Source organism: Octopus sinensis, linkage group LG5 (assembly GCF_006345805.1).
Source record: "Octopus sinensis linkage group LG5, ASM634580v1, whole genome shotgun sequence".
Lineage (NCBI taxonomy): Eukaryota > Metazoa > Mollusca > Cephalopoda > Octopoda > Octopodidae > Octopus > Octopus sinensis.
The window spans coordinates 43,340,097-43,360,098 of NC_043001.1; the positions used below are offsets into that span (position 1 = coordinate 43,340,097).

General features: G+C 34.5%; 1 protein-coding gene across 2 annotated transcripts; it reads left to right on the forward strand.

Moving 5' to 3' along the window:
• The first annotated feature begins 1,827 nt into the window (after positions 1 to 1,827).
• LOC115211855 (C-1-tetrahydrofolate synthase, cytoplasmic) lies at positions 1,828 to 18,582 on the forward strand. 2 transcript variants are annotated; one of them, XM_029780580.2, is made up of 9 exons: positions 1,828 to 2,337; positions 6,861 to 6,945; positions 8,045 to 8,158; positions 8,987 to 9,046; positions 12,376 to 12,452; positions 14,117 to 14,217; positions 15,647 to 15,783; positions 17,489 to 17,600; positions 18,250 to 18,582. In XM_029780580.2, exons 1-9 carry the CDS (start codon positions 2,114 to 2,116, stop codon positions 18,426 to 18,428), a joined length of 1,089 nt encoding a protein of 362 aa, XP_029636440.1. In that variant the 5' UTR covers positions 1,828 to 2,113; the 3' UTR covers positions 18,429 to 18,582. The 2 variants fall into 2 exon arrangements, with proteins under 2 accessions (XP_029636440.1, XP_036359249.1); XM_036503356.1 differs by lacking the exon at positions 6,861 to 6,945 and having other exon boundaries at positions 1,830 to 2,337.
• The last annotated feature ends 1,420 nt before the right edge of the window (positions 18,583 to 20,002 follow it).

The following is a 20,002-nucleotide window of genomic DNA, read 5'->3' on the forward strand; positions in this document are numbered from 1 at the left end:
TTTTTAAACAAACCTGGGGGTGAGGAGAGGACGGAAAATTCACAAGATCCGATTTTCCCCTCCATAACTTTCAGGAAAATGGATACATACGGAATCACTCGTTTATGGTGAATGCGATTCTGAAAAAAAACAACAAAATTCCAAAAATCGCAAATTCAAAATTTCAATTCTCTCCCCCACCCATTCCTTCGGTTTTTCCGGAATTTTCTTTTTTTTTTGAGAAATACGTAGATATCCTTACGAGGATCTTTTTTTTTATGTGACACATTGAACCAATATCCAAAGTTTCAAAGTGTTTAGTTAAAAAAAAAATGTGCTTCAGATGGAACTGATCCTATTTATTTTCTACAGTTAACACCCAGCGGGGTTTTTTTTTATTTTCGTTAACGGGTGAGGATCTTTATATAGATCAAACATTTTACAAAATTACGATTATCTAAAAAGATATTTTTAAATATCTATTTTTACCATAAACTCCACGATTCTCTTTTATTTGCTTCAGTTATTTAACTGTGGCCATACTGGAGCAAATCGACCCAGGACTTATTCTTTGGAAGCCTAGTACTTATTCTATCGGTCTTTTGCCGAACCGTCAAGTTACGGGGACATAAACTCACCAGCATCGGTTGTCAAACGACGTTGAGGGGATAAACAGACACACAAACATATATATATATGGCATTCATTCGATATGAGCGCCAGATATATATATATATAGAACGGGCTTCTTTCAGTTTCCGTCTACCAAATCCACTCACAAGGCTTTGATCGCCCCAAGGACGCTATAGTAGAAGACACTTGCCCAAGGTGCCACGAAGTGGGACTGAACCCGGAACCACACAGCCACTCCTGCGCCTATACTAAAAAAAATTCGAAAAGGCGGGAAAAATGAAAATGTTACAGAAGACGAGGAAGACACAAATATATTAAAAATTCGAGTTTCTCTCTTCTTTTGCAAAATCACTATTTCCTAGAAATCGAAAGGTTTGGGTGAAGTTGATAATTGACGGAGGTAAAGGACATGACCACGCCCCATTTCTTTTTTTTTTTACTACAGAAACCCACTTTTTCGACTGCGGAGATTCCGAATCTGCAAAAAGAAAAATCGGCATTTCAAAGGGATTGTGGTACATGTACTTCACCTCCGCCTTGGTAATTTTCGTCGCTATTGTATAAGATTACCTATACACATTTTTCATAACTCTTTTCATACAACTCTGTACATACATATTTGGTCAACATCGACGAGAACATTTAATAAATGTTACTATTCACTCATCACTTCGCTTGTATCTTTCTGAGTATGTGTATGTATGTATTGTGTTAAAATATTATTAGTATGGCTATTTGTACAAACTTGACTTATGTGAGGAGGGGAAAGGGTTTAAAAATTTAAAAGAATTTTTTTTTTCCATAATCGTATGAATTCCCGTATGTAGAACACAAATTCACAAAAATTTCTGAACTTTCCAAAAAAATAAAGTTATGAAGGGGAATACGGGGTGCATTAAACCAGAATTAAACCGCTAATTGGAGCACTTAAAAAGACTAATGTCCGATGTTTAAAATAAAATTTCGCATGCTTTTACGTATCCATACTGATTTTCGCGTATCCACAAAGAAATTGGACACTGAATTTTCCATTTTGAAAATTTTTCATTTCAGACGGTATATTCAGGGATACTCCAAAATTCATCAAGAAAATTTGATGAAAATGATTTGGCCTATTGTTTACGGATCGAATACAATACTCTAAAAAATGTTTAACCTAAGCTGAAATTAAAAACACTCGTACATACATTTTCTATAAAACCCTAAAATTGTAAAATGTCTCATATAAAAAATGACTGTATCAATTGCAGTGTCATTAATCAAATCTTGAAATGTCTGAGTTGACGTTGACGAAAAAGTAAGGCTATTGTGACCTTGTGTAATGCTGATAGTGATATCTTCTTTCTTAACACCGGTCCTGTTGTCAAATTTCTTCTCTGAAATAGTGAGGGCAGTGAGAAATAATGCTGAGTTTGGTATCTATCTTGTTCAAAGATAGCAATTCCTAAAATAAGTTTATATACAATCGAAGACATTTGTTATCGGCCAACACGTGCGTACGATGACCTACCGCATGCTTTTCCGACCAGTTTGTCACCTGATTGCCGCCAGAAACGTAACTAGGGCTTGTTTTGCGATTCGTCCTTCCCCCACTTTTTATCTCACACACGTGTCTCCTGCCTCTTGTTCTAGACCGATAACAGTAACAAGACTTAATTCGAATTATTCTGCAGAACGTCACCAAACTACCATGGCAACTTTACTGAGCGGTAAAGAGGTTTCAGCGTAAGTTAAAATATTATTACAACTATTTATAATTTGCTTCATATGACGTGAAAATTAATTTTAAAATGACAAAACATCATTATTTTAAGTAAGGGAAACTTTTTTTTTTTGTAATTTCACGTTTATGCTGAAATGAAATATGATCATTTAATTTCTTTGCGCGCCAGACAGAACCAGAAATAAGGTTAAAAAAATCTAGCAACAAACGAAACTCAGTAAATAACAAAACCGATATTTAAACAAAGAACTGCGCCATTCAAAATCTGTTTTGAATAACAAGGGTATCCATGTAAATAGTTTGTTGCACTAAAATATCAAAGTGCTTAAACCAGAATTTCGCCAAAATATTTTTTCACGAAAATGTTTCGGATTGCGTGCTTCAAGATAACGGGAAAATGCACGAATCGTTTAAATATAAGCATGCTTCTGTTAGTAAACAAACTTCGTGATAAGAGTGGCTTGGAAAATAATGGTCACGATATAAAGATCTTCACCCGGGAACAAAAAAAATAATACACCAGCCTGGTGGGTGTTAACAAGTATGTAGAAAACGAATATATGGGGGTGGGGAGAGGACTTTCGGAAAATTCACAAGTTCCGATTTTTCCGTCATAACTTCCGCTAAAATGGATATATATATATATTGATTTTGTTTTTTACGGAATCCCACGTTTTTGGTTATGGAGGATCCGATTCTGAAAAAAAAAAATTTCAAAATTTCCATTACCCCCCGCGCACTTCATTTTTCACTTTTTCCGCAAATTATTATTATTATTATTTTTATTTTTTTTGCAAAATACGTAGAAAAATACGAAGTTAACGATTCTGAAAAAAATTCGTTTGTAAAATTTCAATTTTTCAACAGGAAAAAAAACAAACAATATATACCCTCAGGCCTTCAAGCAGGCTCTCCACATGTTAGAAATAACAGCCAAATCTCACAAAACTGCAATCACCTTACTGCAAAGATTTCTTTTAGAGTAATTTCCCATAGTAATATGACAAAGTAATTCATGTGAAATTAAAGTGGGGTTTTTTTCTTAAACTTTTAAAAAAATTTTTTCGAATTTTTTTTTATTCCATCAATCTACGTAGGAAAATACGGAGATTAAGTATATGGGGGAAAAAATTTTGAAGTTTTTCAGAATCGTAATCTTCGTATTTTTCTACGTATTTCGCAAAAAAAAAAAAATAATAATAAATTAAAAAATTGCGAAAAAGTGGAAAATGGAGGTGGGTGGGGGTATTGAAATTTTGAAAATGAGATTTTTGAATTTTTTTAAATTTCAGAATCGGATCCTCCATAACCAAAAACAGTTTTCTATCACTCAAATGAAAATAAATGAATCTAAACAATATTTTTTTCAAACTTTTTCCATTTACACTCAAGCATAAAAATAATTCTTGAATTTCTTTCCCTTACTATTGCCGTTGAAAAACAAAAAAATTATTAATCATATTTCGCAATTTTTCTTTTCCATAAAAAGATGCTGCCCTTCACTTCCAAGAGCATTGTCCAAAAAAAATCGGATAAATTCCATCTTATGTGTCCAATGAGTCCAACTACATCATGTTTCAGTGTTTGCTTTGTCATGGGTTCGACAGTTGGATAACCTTCCAAATGCCAATCACTTTATAGCATATTTGATGATATATAAAGCATATATTCAGCACTTTTGAAATCACCATGCAGTTTACAGGACTATAAATTCTGGGCGGAGTCAGCTTCATGCTAGGGGACAAGGGGTTAGACTGTGAAAGAGGATTCAGATCAAGTTCTTGTAGAGGATCTGCTTTTTTCTATAAGCTTTGTAACTAATTGAATATTTCTTTCCTGGAGGTGGGGATCTTGGCATCTTGAAGTGAAGGCTAATTTATCCATAATTCTGTCATCTCTGGGAAATGAAAAATGTGCCATGTAAAATTCAGCTTTATAGGAATTATATTGATTCTTATTTGTTTTTTGTCTACATTTTCTAATGGAAAAATAGTAATATTGCCATGAATTGTTCAGGTTCACCATCAACTGTTATTTTAGAAGTTACAGTAATCACAAGCAGCTTTTTTTTTTTTTTTTTTGTGGTATGGAAATTGTAAAGAAAAAAGTTTTTACAGAATGCAAAGCTGGGGGTTTGGAAGAGGAAAGAAAAGAGAGAAGTAAATGAAAAATGTTGGTTAGTGGGGTGGGAGTGTGAAGAATACAAAAGATGTTAAAAAAAAAAAAAAACGAAATACCTGAGAGGTACAGTGGGGAATAGTGTTAAGAGATTTTGAAAAGCATGAGCTTTTGACAGTTTTCCTTTTTAAAAACGTTAAGTGTTTCAGAATGTGTGATGTTATACAATTATAAATTATAAAATTTATTAACTCTACATATTCGAAGCTTGTTTCTTTAGAAAATTTAATGATATTTAATCATTACCATCATTATTTAATGTCTATTTTCCATTCTAGCATGGGTTGAATGGTTTGACAAGAGCTGGCAAGCCAGAAGACTTTGTCAGGCTTTGTTGTCCATTTTTGCATGGTTTCTATGGTTGGATGCCCTTCCTAACACCAACCACTTTACAGAGTGTAATGGGTGCTTTTTTTGTGGCACCAGTACCAGTGGGTTTGCCAAGCAACTTGTGAGACAAAGTCCTTTGACTGGAAGGAGTAGTATTGAGGGAGGTGGCTTTGTGCCAGTTGAGAGGTTAAAAGAATAGTTGAGGGATAGAAATGGGCATCTTGCTGTAAAAGAGACACAAGAATATCCCAGTTAGTCAAAGAGAGTGAGGAGATGGGGGTGGGTGCAAATATAGGTGGAATGATACAGTGGATTGAATTGGGGATGTGGACAGTGCGGATATGTGCAGGGGAAGTTTCATAAGAATGTAAGGAGTTTAGTATTTTATTCTGGTTTCTGTTCACAGTATCAGAGCTTTGGAGTTGGAATCAGTTGTTGGGTTAATGGTGTCAGGATTAGTGAAAATATACTGACTGCAATATATAATTAATGATAAAATGCAATAATAATGCATTAAATTTTCCAATTTTAAAGAAGCTAATTTTAAAATATTCAGATCAGTTTTGAAGACTTCTGTGAAAGATCTAGTGGCATTAAATCTGTTTATAAGAACAAGATGTTAATAAATTTCAGATTTAGATTTTTGATTTAACCCATATTCTTTTGATATAGTGTTTTTTTGCAGTTTAATTTTTTAGTGTGTTTAATGTAATTTTTCATATTACATTTGTTAAAATTATATATTCAAACAAAACAATACTTTAACCTTGAAAAGGATATGGTCATTTATCCATTTAGCATTTGTATTACTCTGTCAAATGTAGTATTGAGATTTCAATGATGTGGTTGTTTAGGGGTTTTTTTTTTCTTTTTTTTTTTTGTCTAGAAATACCTAGTCGGGTAGTCTTGGGATGGTGGATATGGCCAGTTTAACCCTTTGACGTTCAGATAATACTGTGAAATTTAATATTTATTTATTCACATTGTTTTGAATTAATTGTGCATTATCTTGTAGCTTTGAAATTTTGATGATGTAATTATTTTCAGAATGACATTGTAGGGTAAGTGTGAGAGGCCATATATTAACAATTTAAACATAGTACAGGTAGAATATATGGGCCAGATAATGTCAGTTTAAATGCTAATAGGTTAAGTTGCTTAGTCTTTTATGTTTAACTTTGTATTTTAGATTTTTTGAACTTGTAAACAGATGCTCCAAAAAGCCTCATTTTTTAAAATTTTGTGTTTTGTTTTATGCTTAATTGCTTATAGTTAAATAAATAATATTTAAAAATTACAACATTAGAGCTTGGTTAACCCTTTCGTTACCAACCTGGCTGAAACCGGCTCTGGCTCTGTTGTACAAATGTCTTGTTTTCATAAGGTTTGAATTAAAATCTTCCACCAAACGTTAGTCACAATTTATGTTCCTAACACTAGCTGAATGATAACTAAGTTATTTTACTACATTCTTTGTTATATTTAAAGTAATTGAAAGAAACACTGAGCATCTCAAAATAAATACAGTAATGAAAGGGTTAAGGTGTTAAAAAGTAGCCTGACGACCCACATTGTCCATGTATGTTATACATAATTAGTCAATTCACAAATCAAGGGGTTAGAGGAGTGATAACATAAATTGAAGAGTTGAAATTTTGCGTACTGACACCACAAACTTGCATACATTTTGATATTAACTATTACTAATTTCTTGCTTGCTTTCTCTCAAATCTGATGTCTATACAAGTATAAGAAAAAATTATTTACACATATAATAGCCAAATCACCTCACAATTATGCATATAATAACCAAATTACCGAGCAATCACACAACCTGATGACTTGGTAGGAAAAAGAGAACAAACAGAATTCTAAATATAGAGACAAATTGGTCGAGGCTGACTTAAACAGCTTTTTTTTTTTTTTTTTTGTACATAGATTTCTTGAAGTTTCACCGTGTAGATGAAACTGTATGCTATTTAAGTGTCTTTGATTTGTTTTGTTAATGTCTTTTTAGGGAGATCCGCAATAAATTGAAAGAAGATATTGAAAACTTCCAAGACAAATATCCCAAATTTTTACCTTGCTTAGTTATAGTCCAGGTGAGAATTATTTCTTGAAATTAATGTCTAATCATAATAAAAGCTGGGTTAGTTAGATATAGTATTGCAATTAATATTCTATGTTAGATAACAATTAATCTTTGAGCTCAAGCACCTTAGAGATAATCACAGATGTTATGAATACTGCTTGAGATATTCAAATAATGACATACATACCATTGGCAATGGTTAAGGGAACTTTTAACTTTTCTCTTGTGAGATGGTTCAAGCCATCAATGTGAGCCATAAATGATAACTAGACATGAACTAGGGATCACTTCAACTGACTGCACTCTCTTTCTATAAAGAGTGAATCTCAGGTATATCAAACTCAGTGTTTTTTCTTCTATAGTTGTATATAATTTACTATTTTTGTTACCATCACTTACTATATGCTTATAAAGAATTACTTTAATCTTGGCATATATTGATGAAATACAAAGTAGCTGCCTTATCTTTAACGTTTCCTAATGACACAATCTTTTTTTCTTTTGCGATGCTTCATCAGAAGAGGAGGGCTAGGATTAGTACCCATGACTTTCTGAAGATCTCTTCGGTATGTGGGATTGATGCAGTTGATGCCCATTCTGGATATCTGCAAGGAGCAGGGTACTGAAACTCTGGTTCAAATGCAACTAAATGAACTTCACTAAAGACACCCGAGGATATTGTTTTAAACTAAATTGTATTGCATGTTAAGGATTAGGATTATCACTAACATTTTGAAACTGTCATTGGATAATAAACATGAGGGCAAAGTCTTTGTTTTTATGAGATTTCCAAGATGAAGATTTCATTTCAGAGAAACTAATATTGAAAATTAAAAAGTATTTAAAATTGCTTCATTTATAGAATACAAAATAAAGTAAAGAAAATATTTGTTTCCATGTATAAATAAATGGTTTAGTCAGGTGCAGAAGTTTATATAAATGTAACAGAAATAAGAGCAGTAAGCTTAACTTGAAAGACAAGACAATCTCAACCACATGAATTAGACTTGTTACACTACTACTACTACTACTACCTGTCTGATACTAAATATCAGACAATTGGTGTTAGTAGTAGTAGCAGTGTATAGTCATAACAATTCTTTTATTAGGTTGGAGACCGTGAAGATTCTAATGTTTATATTAGAATGAAAGTAAAGAATTCAGCTGACATTGGGATGAAAGCAGAGCACATCAAATTACCAAAATCTTCAACTCAAGCTGATGTAAGTTAGATAACAGTACTTACTAATTCAGTTCTTTTATTGCCTTCTCTTGTTTAGTTATTCAACTGATTTTCATCATCATCATCATCATCATCATCATTGTTTATTGTTGCTTTTTGAATAACAATACTTCTTTCATCAAACTAATAACCATGTTAAATAACACTGATCACCTGACTTTCAGATTGGGTCAAGTGATATAATAAACATAAGCATCACAGGAAGCCAGCAACACTACCATATGAATATTGTGTCTTTTTTAAAATATGTTGTTTCAAAGCTTTCTATTCGATTGTGGAATATTCTTAAGCACTTATTTTTTACATGACGCCATTACTTAAAATCATGTCTGCTAATAAGTTTTGGAATTAACAAATTTCATGCTGAGAAGTATTTTGCTTATAATCTTATATATGACAAATATTGATAAGGATTTAATTACTGGTGTGCAATAGACTTATAATTTATTGCTGCAATAAACATGTATCCTTGCTTACCAGGCTGCTTAGTATTGTATATGACCCAATTACACTGTTTGAACACACAGCCTGTGTGTGTAGTTTGTGTGGTTAATGGATAAGTTTATTGCAGTTGATGTTCAAGTGTTACTCATTAATGGTTAAAAGTTACAAAAGAGACAAGCACACAATTCGACTATGAGAATTGTAAAGTGTGTACCTATCAGTTCATCATTATCATTTTCAACATCTATTTTTCTATGCTTGCATGAGTCAGACAAGAGTATGCTGAAGTGTGTTCTATGGTTGGATGCATTTCCTGATGCCAACCCTCAAGATATTTGCATTTACATTTATTTTATTTTTTTAGGTGTTGGCAACAGTTAACAGACTCAATGAAGACCTTACTGTCCATGGTATTATTGTTCAGGTACTTTGACAGCATTCTGCCTTTCTTTTCACAATTGGTAATTCTATTCAGTTAATTGGTTGATAACCTATCGGGTGGGGGCTATCTACAGCTTTAGGGATTAATCGTGTGCACTAGGAAACAAAGTTTAAATATTAACCAAGCATAAATTGTTAAAAGTATCCATAGAGCCTGGGACTTTTACAGGAAAATAAAAGGGATCATGTGAAAGGCTTATTTTCTCTAAAATCCTTAGTGATACAAGTCCAATTAAAATGGCTTTGATAATCAAAACCTTGTCTAAGCAAGAGAATATTAAAATAAAGAAAATTGCAATGTACAACAAATTGCAGCAGTTTGCATTGTTGCCCTTTCTTTCATTGTTTATATATAGGCAGCTTTACAGTAAAAAGGCCAATGAGTGAGTCTTCACCTAGTTGTTCAATTTGCTAGAAATAACAGCCTAATTACATTCTATCAGCATAAAAAATTAACATTGTATAATTTCATGGGTGTACTTACCTGGCGATTTGATGTGTGACTATGTGTTGAAATTAAATTACAATGTGGAAGACACATCCTAGACAATCAAAAGCACACAAAGACTGTTAACTTCACTTAAATATTTATTTTTTGGTGTCCAAATTTTTGTCGCACCAAATGATAAATGCTTAAGTGTTGCTAACAGTCTTTGTGTTTTTGAGTGGCTGATATTTGTCTTCCACACTGACATTGTATAATGTCATCTTAGATTGGATGGTCATAATTGGGATACCTTCAGCCATAGATATGCTTGGTCACAGCCACGTGAGGCTAAGCAACAACTGTATAGTAAAGAGTAGCAACAGTAGAGACTGACCAAATACCAAAGAATAGAGGGAAGTCATGTCTACAGTTTTATTTCACTTCTTGGTAATAGTTAGCTTAGTATTACACAATCTTCATTTTCATTCACCTGAGTAGAAGATTGAAGTTTTTTTAACTAAGAAATCAGTATAAATACAGACGGTTTTATCTTTTTAATTATACACATTTTTTTAAAATGATGATTTTATTAACCCCATGATAACAGGGTTTTTTTTAATCAAGCAACTAGGTTGCATTGATGGTAGTCATCTCGGCTGAGATCAGCAATTAAGCACACGACAATGGTTCAGCGTATATTTACATCAGGGGCTTTAACCAGTTTACAGCAGTGATTCATTCATTTGCCTGCACGTGGCTACGGTAATTGCACCAATTCAGGTCAGCACTTAGTACGAGATAATGTTTAACATATAGTTACATCAACCTCTTTAGTGCAAATATTGTTTATTTACCTAAACTATATCGCTGTGCAGGATACTCATGCAGTATTATCCCTGAATCAGATCGCTCAGCAGCACAAGTCGGATCAACTTCATGTATTTACAATCACGTGAATTCAAAAATTGACTTTAGTGTGGTAGAGTTCAAAACAGGATACTGCACATAGTGGCATATCACATTGTGAACAAATAGTATTTAGTTTCCTTATGTTTCCCTTTTGCTTTACATACTGTGCATCTCATTGGAGCATTTGTCTTCATGGCGGTGGGGGAAAATGTCCAACATGGGGATGTCCACATGTTCTGTACTTTGGAAGCTCTGATGCTTCTATCATTTCATAAAACAGTAGATTCCTGAATGTCAATTCATCCCGTTACACCACCAATTATCTGCCAAATCAAAGACACATTGTCAATTATACACAAGAAAATTTTTTTTGTACCATTTCACAAATTTTCTCACCAATTTGTGTGTTGTCGCCAGCTGATCTCAGCAATCAACCCTGCCCATCCCTTCATTGTATGAAACAACTACGCTTGGTTTCATTATAGCATTACCATCCTCATCTTGTTTCCTACTGTTCTTCATGCTTGCAGAATGTGTTGTGGATAACATGCAGACGTTTTTCTTGTCACGTCACGCTAGAGCAAGAATGCTACTATCAGTGCATAGGTACACTGTTTCCCCCTTTCAAAGTTTTATCAGGTGGCATGTTTTCCCTGTGTATCCTCACAGTCCCACAGGCATTAATCTTCCTCATCTGCAACTGCAGGAAGAGGTCTGGACTGGAAAACCAGCTGTTCATATAAATATTGTAGCCTTTGACAAACAAGCTTTCATTCAACTCTAATTGACACTAGAGTAGACACTGGAAGATCCAATCTGTCCTGATCAGTGTAGATTTTGTAATTCCACATATATCTACAGGCTTTGCTAGTTGACTGGCATACTTTATAAACCTTGACTCCAAAGCAAGTACATTTGGTCGGGTTGTATTGTTTGAATCAGAGCCTTCCCTTGAATTTCCACAAACTTTATCAATACAAATGTCCTGTGTGGGGACATACATCATTCTGAAATTTTCAGCCACTTCATCAATGATAGGATGTATTTAGTGCAACCTATCATCCTGGTTCTTATCTGAGTTGAAATGTAGATTTCAAAAAGCGCCAAAAATTGATCATGTGCCATCATTTCTGGAAAGAAATGTGTTGGTGTGGCTGGATCCAGATTCCAATGACACTAAGGTCGGTTTATTCACGATGCACATCAGTATCAGCAGGGCAAGCAGAAATTTGATTTTGACCGTCTGGTTGGAAACCAATCACCACCATGCTGGGGATGGTTTTCAGCATACTCATTTTTGTTCGCTATATATTGGAACATTTCATTCATCAAAAACTCATGGAAGATTTGCAATGGTGAATTTCCATGTTCAAGGTTTGTCTTTATGTCAGGCGTACCAGTAAACCCATACCATTGGACAAAATTGTCTCTTGCACGTCACATGATAGTCTGTTGTTTGGGGCCATTCACTACTGCACGCCTGTGCCTTTGATTCACTGGAATATCACTATCACTATTGGAATCATCTGATTCTAAACTAGTAAGAATACTCACTATCTGAATCATTGTCTGAACTGGAAGAAACAACTGGTGAGGTGGTGAATTTTGGTATTGCCTGGTGCAACAACCGTAAATTTGACAAAACAGGATGTGACAATGAAGTGGTAGGACGTGATGAATGTAAATTCGACGAAACGGGATGCAACAGCAAATTGACAGAGCCGGAGTGGCAGGACCAGCCTATCAGGTAGTAAATATTTACATGAAACATGTAATTGACCTATCAGTTGGCAGGTGGACCAGGCAGCATATAATTACATCAACCAAGCATGTACATTGCATGTGTAAATTTATGTCAACTATTTTAAAAGGATTAACTTGAATTTACATTCTGAAGATTCTCTGTTAAAAAAAGATTCAGGCATTTTGCTTTGTTTTTATTAACTATTTTTCTTTGTCTCTCATTCTCTCTCTAGCTACCAATGGAATCTGAACATGAAATTGATTCTCATCTTGTCACCAATTCTATAATTCCCTCCAAAGATGTTGATGGGTAATACCAAAATATTTTTTATAGGAAACATTTCCTTTTGAAGCTTGCTTAACTTGGAAGACAGATATATCTGTGTGTATGTGTATAGGTGTATTGTATATAAGTTTTCTTCCCAACTATAAATCCACTACTTGACACCTGGTAAATGCCTTCTTTAGCTCCTGGCCAACAAAAGCCTTGTAAGTGAATTGGGTAGACAGAAACTGGAAGAAGTCTGTTGTATTATATCTTTCATTATCATTTAATACCTACCTTCCATGCTGGCATGGGTTGTTTGGTTTAACAATATCCAATAAACCAGAAGATTGCACAGAGCTCCAACATCTGCTTTGGTAGGGCTTCTACAGTTGGATGCCCTTTCAAGCACCAACCACTTCACAAAGTGTACTGGAAGCTCTTTTCAAAAAGAGGAGTCTCTGCAACTAAGTAGTAAAAGAAGAGGTGGTTTTATGCCAGGTGTTGTGAAGCTAGAGTATGATAGAGGAACTCACATAAATGTTTTGGTGTAGGGGATATATAGGGTTATGTTGCATTATACAAGTGGTTGGGAATAGCTGGAAAGAATCTGTCTGGCAACCGTGTCGGTGGCACGTAAAAGCACCATCCGTTCGCGTCCGTTGCCAGCCTCGGCTGGCCCCCGTGCCGGTGACACGTAAAAGCACCGTCCGTTCGTGGCCGGTTGCCAGCTCTGTCTGGCCCCGTGTCGGTGGCACGTAAAAGCACCATCCGTTCGTGTCCGTTGCCAGCATCGCCTGGCCCTGTGCCGGTGACACGTAAAAGCACCATCCGTTCGTGGCCGTTCGCCAGCTCTGTCTGGCACCTGTGCAGGTGGCACATAAAAAACACCCACTACACTCGCGGAGTGGTTGGCGTTAGGAAGGGCATCCAGCCGTAGAAACACTGCCAGATCTGACTGGGCCTGACGAAGCCTTCCAGCTTCACAGACCCCAGTTGACCCGTCCAACCCATGCTAGCATGGAAAGCGGACGCTAAACGATGATGATGATGATGAATATAAGGATGTTGGTAACAAGGAACAGATAAAGATGTAGAGGTTAATGTAGTGAGTGATATACAAGGGTGAAAGTGTAGTTAATAGGAAATATCTGGGGCTGGTTATGCGAAACTGGTGTAGGAGACAGCTGTGAACTCACTTTATATGCCGGGTCTTCGCAGTCACAGCATATCTCCAGAGGTCTCGATCTTTTGTCATTGCCTCTGTGAGGCCCACGTTTGAAGGTCATGCTTCACCACCTCATCCCATGTCTTCCTAGGTCTACCTCTACCCTGGATTCCTTCAACTGTTTGGGAGTGGCACTTCTTCACACAGCTCTCCTCATCTATCCATAGTACATGGCCATACCAGTGCAAACGTCTCTCTTGCACACCACATCCAATAAGAAATGACTGACTTTTTTAGAGTCCATTTGGATCTGTATAAAAATAAACAGTTGCTGCTTGGTGTGATCTGCACATGCATGTATTTTCCACATACACTGTCATGCTATTAAACTGCTAGTCAGTTAACTAATAACCCATGTTATGTTTATTAAATAAAATTATGGTTATTATCTTGCTTGTATATATTTGTCTATTTAAACAGGTTATTGTTTGCTAACAAAACTTAATAGATCCATTGAAAATTGAATTTGTATTCTTTGTAGTTTGCATTCAGAAAATGCTGGAAAGTTAGCTGTTGGTGACCTCAGTCACTGTATTACTCCCTGTACTCCACGGGGATGTTTAGAATTAATCAAAAAATCAGGTATAGTTTTACTTTTATTTTTTATCTACCATCATTATCATGAGGTGTTATCATCTCTAGAAGCTCATCTTTATTGTCATGGTATTACGTAATTACCAAATTTTGCTAAACCTTTCACTCTACAACATTATATGTCCCAGATTCTTTTTCCAAACACAGATTTAAACTTTACATTTCCTGTTAACACCATAGCAGTTACTTGTGACCTTTTAAAAATAGATTTAATTTCATTCTTTTTTTTTTTTTTTAACTAATCGTAAATACTTGTAGTTGTATAAAGTACATGTAGGTGTAATACACACTAGTGATTAATTATATTACAATATTTAGCTGGTGGTGGTGAGTTGTTGTATTCTTATATTTTAATATTTGGATTTTTTCTAAATTAGCTTTGTAATGTTGGAGGCTAATCTCTATAAATTAGTATAAATGATTCACTTTATTGATGCAAACATAGCACCTAGCTATTACACTGTATTTACCTAGCAACAGTTTGTTAGTGATAGTAAACTTGATTATATATAGTTGTATGGTAGAAGTTTGCTTCCCAACTACATGGTCTTGGGTTCAGTCCCACTGTGCGGTAGCTCAGGCAAGTGTCTTCTGCTACAGCCCTGAACTGACCAAAGCCTTGTGAGTGAATTTGGTTGACAGAAGCTCATCATGCGTGTATGTATTTGTGTGTGCATAAGTTGGTATCTCCTTGTCTCCACATCAAATGGTTGTTGTAAATGAGTGTCACTGTCATACAAGTGCTGTCCTTCATTTCCAGTCTTCCATGGAAGCATGTCTGGTCATGGGGAATATTACCTTACTTGGCAATAAGAAAATCTGCCTCAAAAACTTCTGTCTGATACATACAAGCATTGGAAAAGTGGGTGGTGGTAGCATAACTTGATGCCTTATTGATATGCCATTTGGCCTTACATGATTCAAGAGAAAAAACATGAGTATAGTTTTCCTGTTACCTTTTCCATACCTCTAAGAAAGAGCTGAGCTTATCACTACAATTTAACAAAGCATTACTCAGTTATTAGGCTTTTATTTGATAACTGGGTTGTTTTTGGTAGGAGTATAATGCAATACTGGAAACAACAATAAATGATGACCTTGTTAGTTACCCAAGGTTCAATACAAGACACCTCTAAGTATTGCAGTGAAGTTAGATCCAGAACCATATGATTTGGAAGAAAACTTAACCACGCAGCTATGTCTGAATTCATGCATCACCCATATTCCTATTAAGTTGTCATCTCCTTTATCATTTAAAAGGTAAAGTTTATTTGATAAATATTATTTAACCTTTTTGATACCTACCTGTCTGAGACTGCTCCTGGTTCTTTAATACAAACTTCCATTTCTAATAAATATTAGATATTTGTTAAATCAAGTCTTAATAAATTTTCCTGAATTGAATCTATTCCACTAGGGGTGCCAGTTAGTGGTAAAACTGCTGTTGTGCTAGGTCGAAGCAAAATAGTCGGTGCTCCCATGTCCAATTTGTTATTATGGAACCATGCTACTGTCACAGTTTGTCACTCAAAGACTGTTGATCTGCCAGCTGTGGTAAGTTTGACAATATTTTTACATATCTTTGTGTTACATATGTAATTCTTATTGGATGTTTTACTTGGCATTTCTCATTACTTGTGTGGGTTGGGTTAACCTTACGATGCATAGATCAAGATATTTGCAATGATAATCTACTTATGACATTGTGGTAGGTGGGGACAATTTGTTCTTCAGCTGACGAATTGCTGTCCAGCTGACGAATTGCAGAAACCTTATATTTTGTCCTCTGAATACAGTTGATTTCAATGGAAGGAAAGAATAATGGTATTAGAACTTGTAATTTAAACAAGTGAAACTGAATACTTTACTTTCTCTGTCAACTCACTCCTCAGTAGAATCTTGATTAATTCATAAGATTTTTATCTTCTGTATCACTCTGCAGTTTAGCATTACGTTTTGCAATTATCTAAAGTTGCATATTTTGTATTATTGCATTTTGGTTCAGATATTTATAATAAATAAATAAGTGTGCTTATTTATTTATGATGAACTAATTATTAAGGAATACTTTTACTTCCAAGTTTAGTGAGCCTAAAAGTATTCTATATGGAAAATGAGCCATTTTTACATTGCTGCTACCTTTGAGAAAATTAAGAGAGGCTATATGTAGTCAAATATTCTTCAAATCACATCTTTCTGTCTTACAGAAATAAAAGACATTGGAGAATGTAGTTTCAGATACATTCTTTAAAAAAAAAAAAAAAAAGACATGGTCGTAGAGCTGATTTAGATTTAAACAACAACTATTGTTATTGATAAGAAATGTTTGCATGAATTACTAGATTAAATATCTCTATGTTGAAAACTTCTTTGAAACACGCTACTACATTGCTGTCACAAATTAATGATGTTACTTATTATTTACTTGATTTTGTACTGGTTGCAATGTTGCTGATAAAATATTCTTTTTTTCACATGTCTGCAATTAATATTTTTTTTACAATTTTAAATTGTGTACCAACTCTGATTTTAAAATATTCTTCTGTTTATGTAAAAAAAAATTGGTCTGATTTTTTTTTCATTGGAAACAAAAGTAGACATCATCTCTAAAAGTTTTTACTATTACACATACCACAAGTTAGCATAGTTTTAAAAAAATATGATGCATTTATGAGCAATGTGTAAATAATTGTAGCTATAAACAAATGTCTAAACTTTTAATCACATTTGCACTAATGGGCTGGATATTAGAAAAAGATGTATTAGTAAACTGTCACTGGGTTCTTAAATCTATGTATCCTTTGGTACATTTGCTTCATATGCTTTGCTCAGCTGTACGTGCGACATTTGTCAGTGTCTTCCTTTTATTATTGAAAACTTTTTAAGCTTCAGTTTAAGAAATTAATTTAAGTGTTCTTTTTCTGTTTTCAGGCTATTATCTTTTCATTGCAACATATGTCTAGATGATGGAAGTTTATCAATGTTAAATTATTTTACTGTATTTAATTTACAGACTTGTAATGTAAATTAAGAAATAAGCTTGTTTTGTCACCATCTTGTAGTTTTTTCTCTTCACTTAAACTGCTATTTACTTTTGGAAAAGATTTGAATAGATGTAACACTACCTATCTTTCCCTTTTCTAAAGCCATAAACAGACACCTAATTATGCATTTGACAAATGATTGATTAATTGTAAACATTACCTTTAAAGAGAAGAGTAGATATTCATTTGCTAATTAAACTAAAAATATTGTACAGGTGAGAACAGCTGACATACTTGTGGTTGCTATAGGAAGACCAGAATTTGTCAAGTCAGATTGGATTAAGCCTGGTGCAGTTGTTGTTGATTGTGGAATTAATTCTATCCCAGGTTAGTGAAATACCTTCATATTTACTTCAGCTGGGGCATTTGTATAACACTTGTGTATATATACGTTTTAAGGAGACAGTTGCAATGTCACATGTTGATGCAAAATCAAGTTTTATTTTCTACACTACCCTCTCTTTTCAACTTCACCCCTGTCTCTTGAAAATGCAAGTAGTCATGTTGCTTCTCTACAGCAAGGAATTTGTTCTGCTCTACCCCTTTTCCTCACATTTTATTCCTCTCTACTTTTTATAAGGTTGCTCTTTTCTAGATTCAGGGTTCATAGTCTTGCGAGCTGCATGATGGCCAAACTAGTGATGTTCGTATAGAAAATTTTCCAGCACATACTGTAAAATGATTGGAATTGAGAACATACACCTTCATACATGCCAAATAGACACTGGAGCACTGATGTTGGTTTGTCAGAATTACCATTTTATTAGTTCAGCATAAGTCAGCATGAAAAAGACGTGTAAAGGGGTGATTTTTATATTGGCATATTTTGAAGTTTAGTGTTTGACAAGATAGTTAAAGAAACTGTTAATGGATATTTTCTAAGAGAAAAGTTGATGAGGCTTCAGTGTCATGTAATTATACAATGCGGTAAATAACTATATAGATCAAATTGTCTGTATGTTTTCTTGTTTTACAGATGAGACAAAGAAAAGTGGAAAGAGACTTGTTGGTGATGTTGATTTTTGTGGAGCTAAAGAAGTTGCCTCTTGGATTACGCCAGTTCCGGGGGGTGTTGGTCCCATGACTGTGGCTATGCTGCTTCAGAACACTGTAGAAAGTGCCAAGAAGTTTGCGCCCAAGCAGTTTGAAAGTTGAAGTTGTTACAATTACAGTAGTTGTAGTTGTGGAGACACACTTGCACATGACTGAATCTAGTAGTAATTCACTACTTTGTGAAAAATAAAGTGTTCAATATATTTTGCATAAAATTTTTCATTTATCTGTTATTAAATGTGTTTTGGTAAAATGATAAATATTGCAGCCTTTCCTGAGATATCAATTGCAATGGCTCATTGAGAGCTTAGGAATTCACTGTGAAATCCATCTCATTTGAAATGGTCTTTAACTGATAATTTCAAATGCAAATACACCAGTCTTCTCTTTTATATATATATATATATATAAAGCCGATGTTAATGTAGTGAGCATCAAATCTAATTAGATATTATCTGAGTTGATTATTTTACAGTTTTTACATGCTAGCATAGGTGGATAATTCAGGTATATTTTTTTACAGTTTGATGCTCTTAGTATAACTAATCCTTACTTATTTTTCAGGTACACTAATTTGAATTAAAATGACAGCATAATCATTATAAGATTTTTCTTTCTGTTTTCATTGAAAAGAACGTATAAAACTCTTTCACTGGTCAACCATTAGCACTGTATCCTTACAAAATAAGGTACATTTACACCATCGTTTAATATTTTCCATACTGGCATGAGTTGCAACTAGACAGCAGCTGGCCAGCCAGGGAGCTGTCTAGACTCCAATTGTTTGTGGTATGGTTTCTTGGGCTGGATGCTCTTCCTTGTGCCAACTACTTTACTGTTTGCTGGGTGCTTTTTCCATGCCACTGGCACCTGTAGAGAACAGGGCTGTGTACGGATGTCAGCCATTTTACTTAGTTTGATGCAACTTATCAAGTACAGTGAATCACCACAACTTCCAGTCGTCTCAGCGAGGCCCAGTGTCCAAAGAGCCTATTTACCACTTTGTCCTGTCTTCCTGGGTCTACCCCTACCACAATGAGCTTAGCATTTCTTTATGCCACTGTCTTCATCCATATGCATCATATGACGAAACCAGCAGTACCCAATAATAAAGCTTAACACGAAAATTAATAATTTCCCATTTATGCACATTGTTTATATTCAAATGCTGAGAATATATAATTGCATTTCCATTGTAGACAATATGTTATACTGTCATAAAGCATCCTTTATACAAGGATGCATCACAAAAGAAACATGTAAAATAGGTTTCACCTTGATACCTTTTTTCTCCCCTTTATCTTTTCAAACTAGTGGAAGTTGATATTTTCTGTTTACACCCATCCATTTCAGTTCATTTTGCTTTCTTGGAGAATAGCCACCTGCAACCCACTCTGTAACTGACATGTAATGTCAATAGGAAGTTTCTGATGGCAGTCTTTTGATGGTGATACCTTGTGGCTTTTCATGTACACAATAAAAGAATTTAGAGATTAAATTTACTAAAAATCCCATAAGATATATCATTTTCTTCCAGGATGTTTCACTGGATAGCATAATGGTTTGATTTGACATTGCCCCATTTGTTTATATGATTGAGTTTACCTTCAGTACCAACACCTGTTTTTTGAGTGGTAGACATGAACATTTGCTGTCTGTCCTTGTACAAGGTGACT

What these genes read in the sequence shown, in the direction of transcription:
- LOC115211855 (XM_029780580.2), top strand. Translation starts at nt 2,114, where the DNA reads ATGACCTACCGCATGCTTTTCCGACCAGTTTGTCACCTGATTGCCGCC. An exon ending in AGCGGTAAAGAGGTTTCAGC is followed by an intron (nt 2,338 to 6,860) that starts GTAAGTTAAAAT and finishes ATGTCTTTTTAG; the next exon opens with GGAGATCCGCAATAAATTGA. An exon ending in AGAATTAATCAAAAAATCAG is followed by an intron (nt 14,218 to 15,646) that starts GTATAGTTTTAC and finishes CTATTCCACTAG; the next exon opens with GGGTGCCAGTTAGTGGTAAA.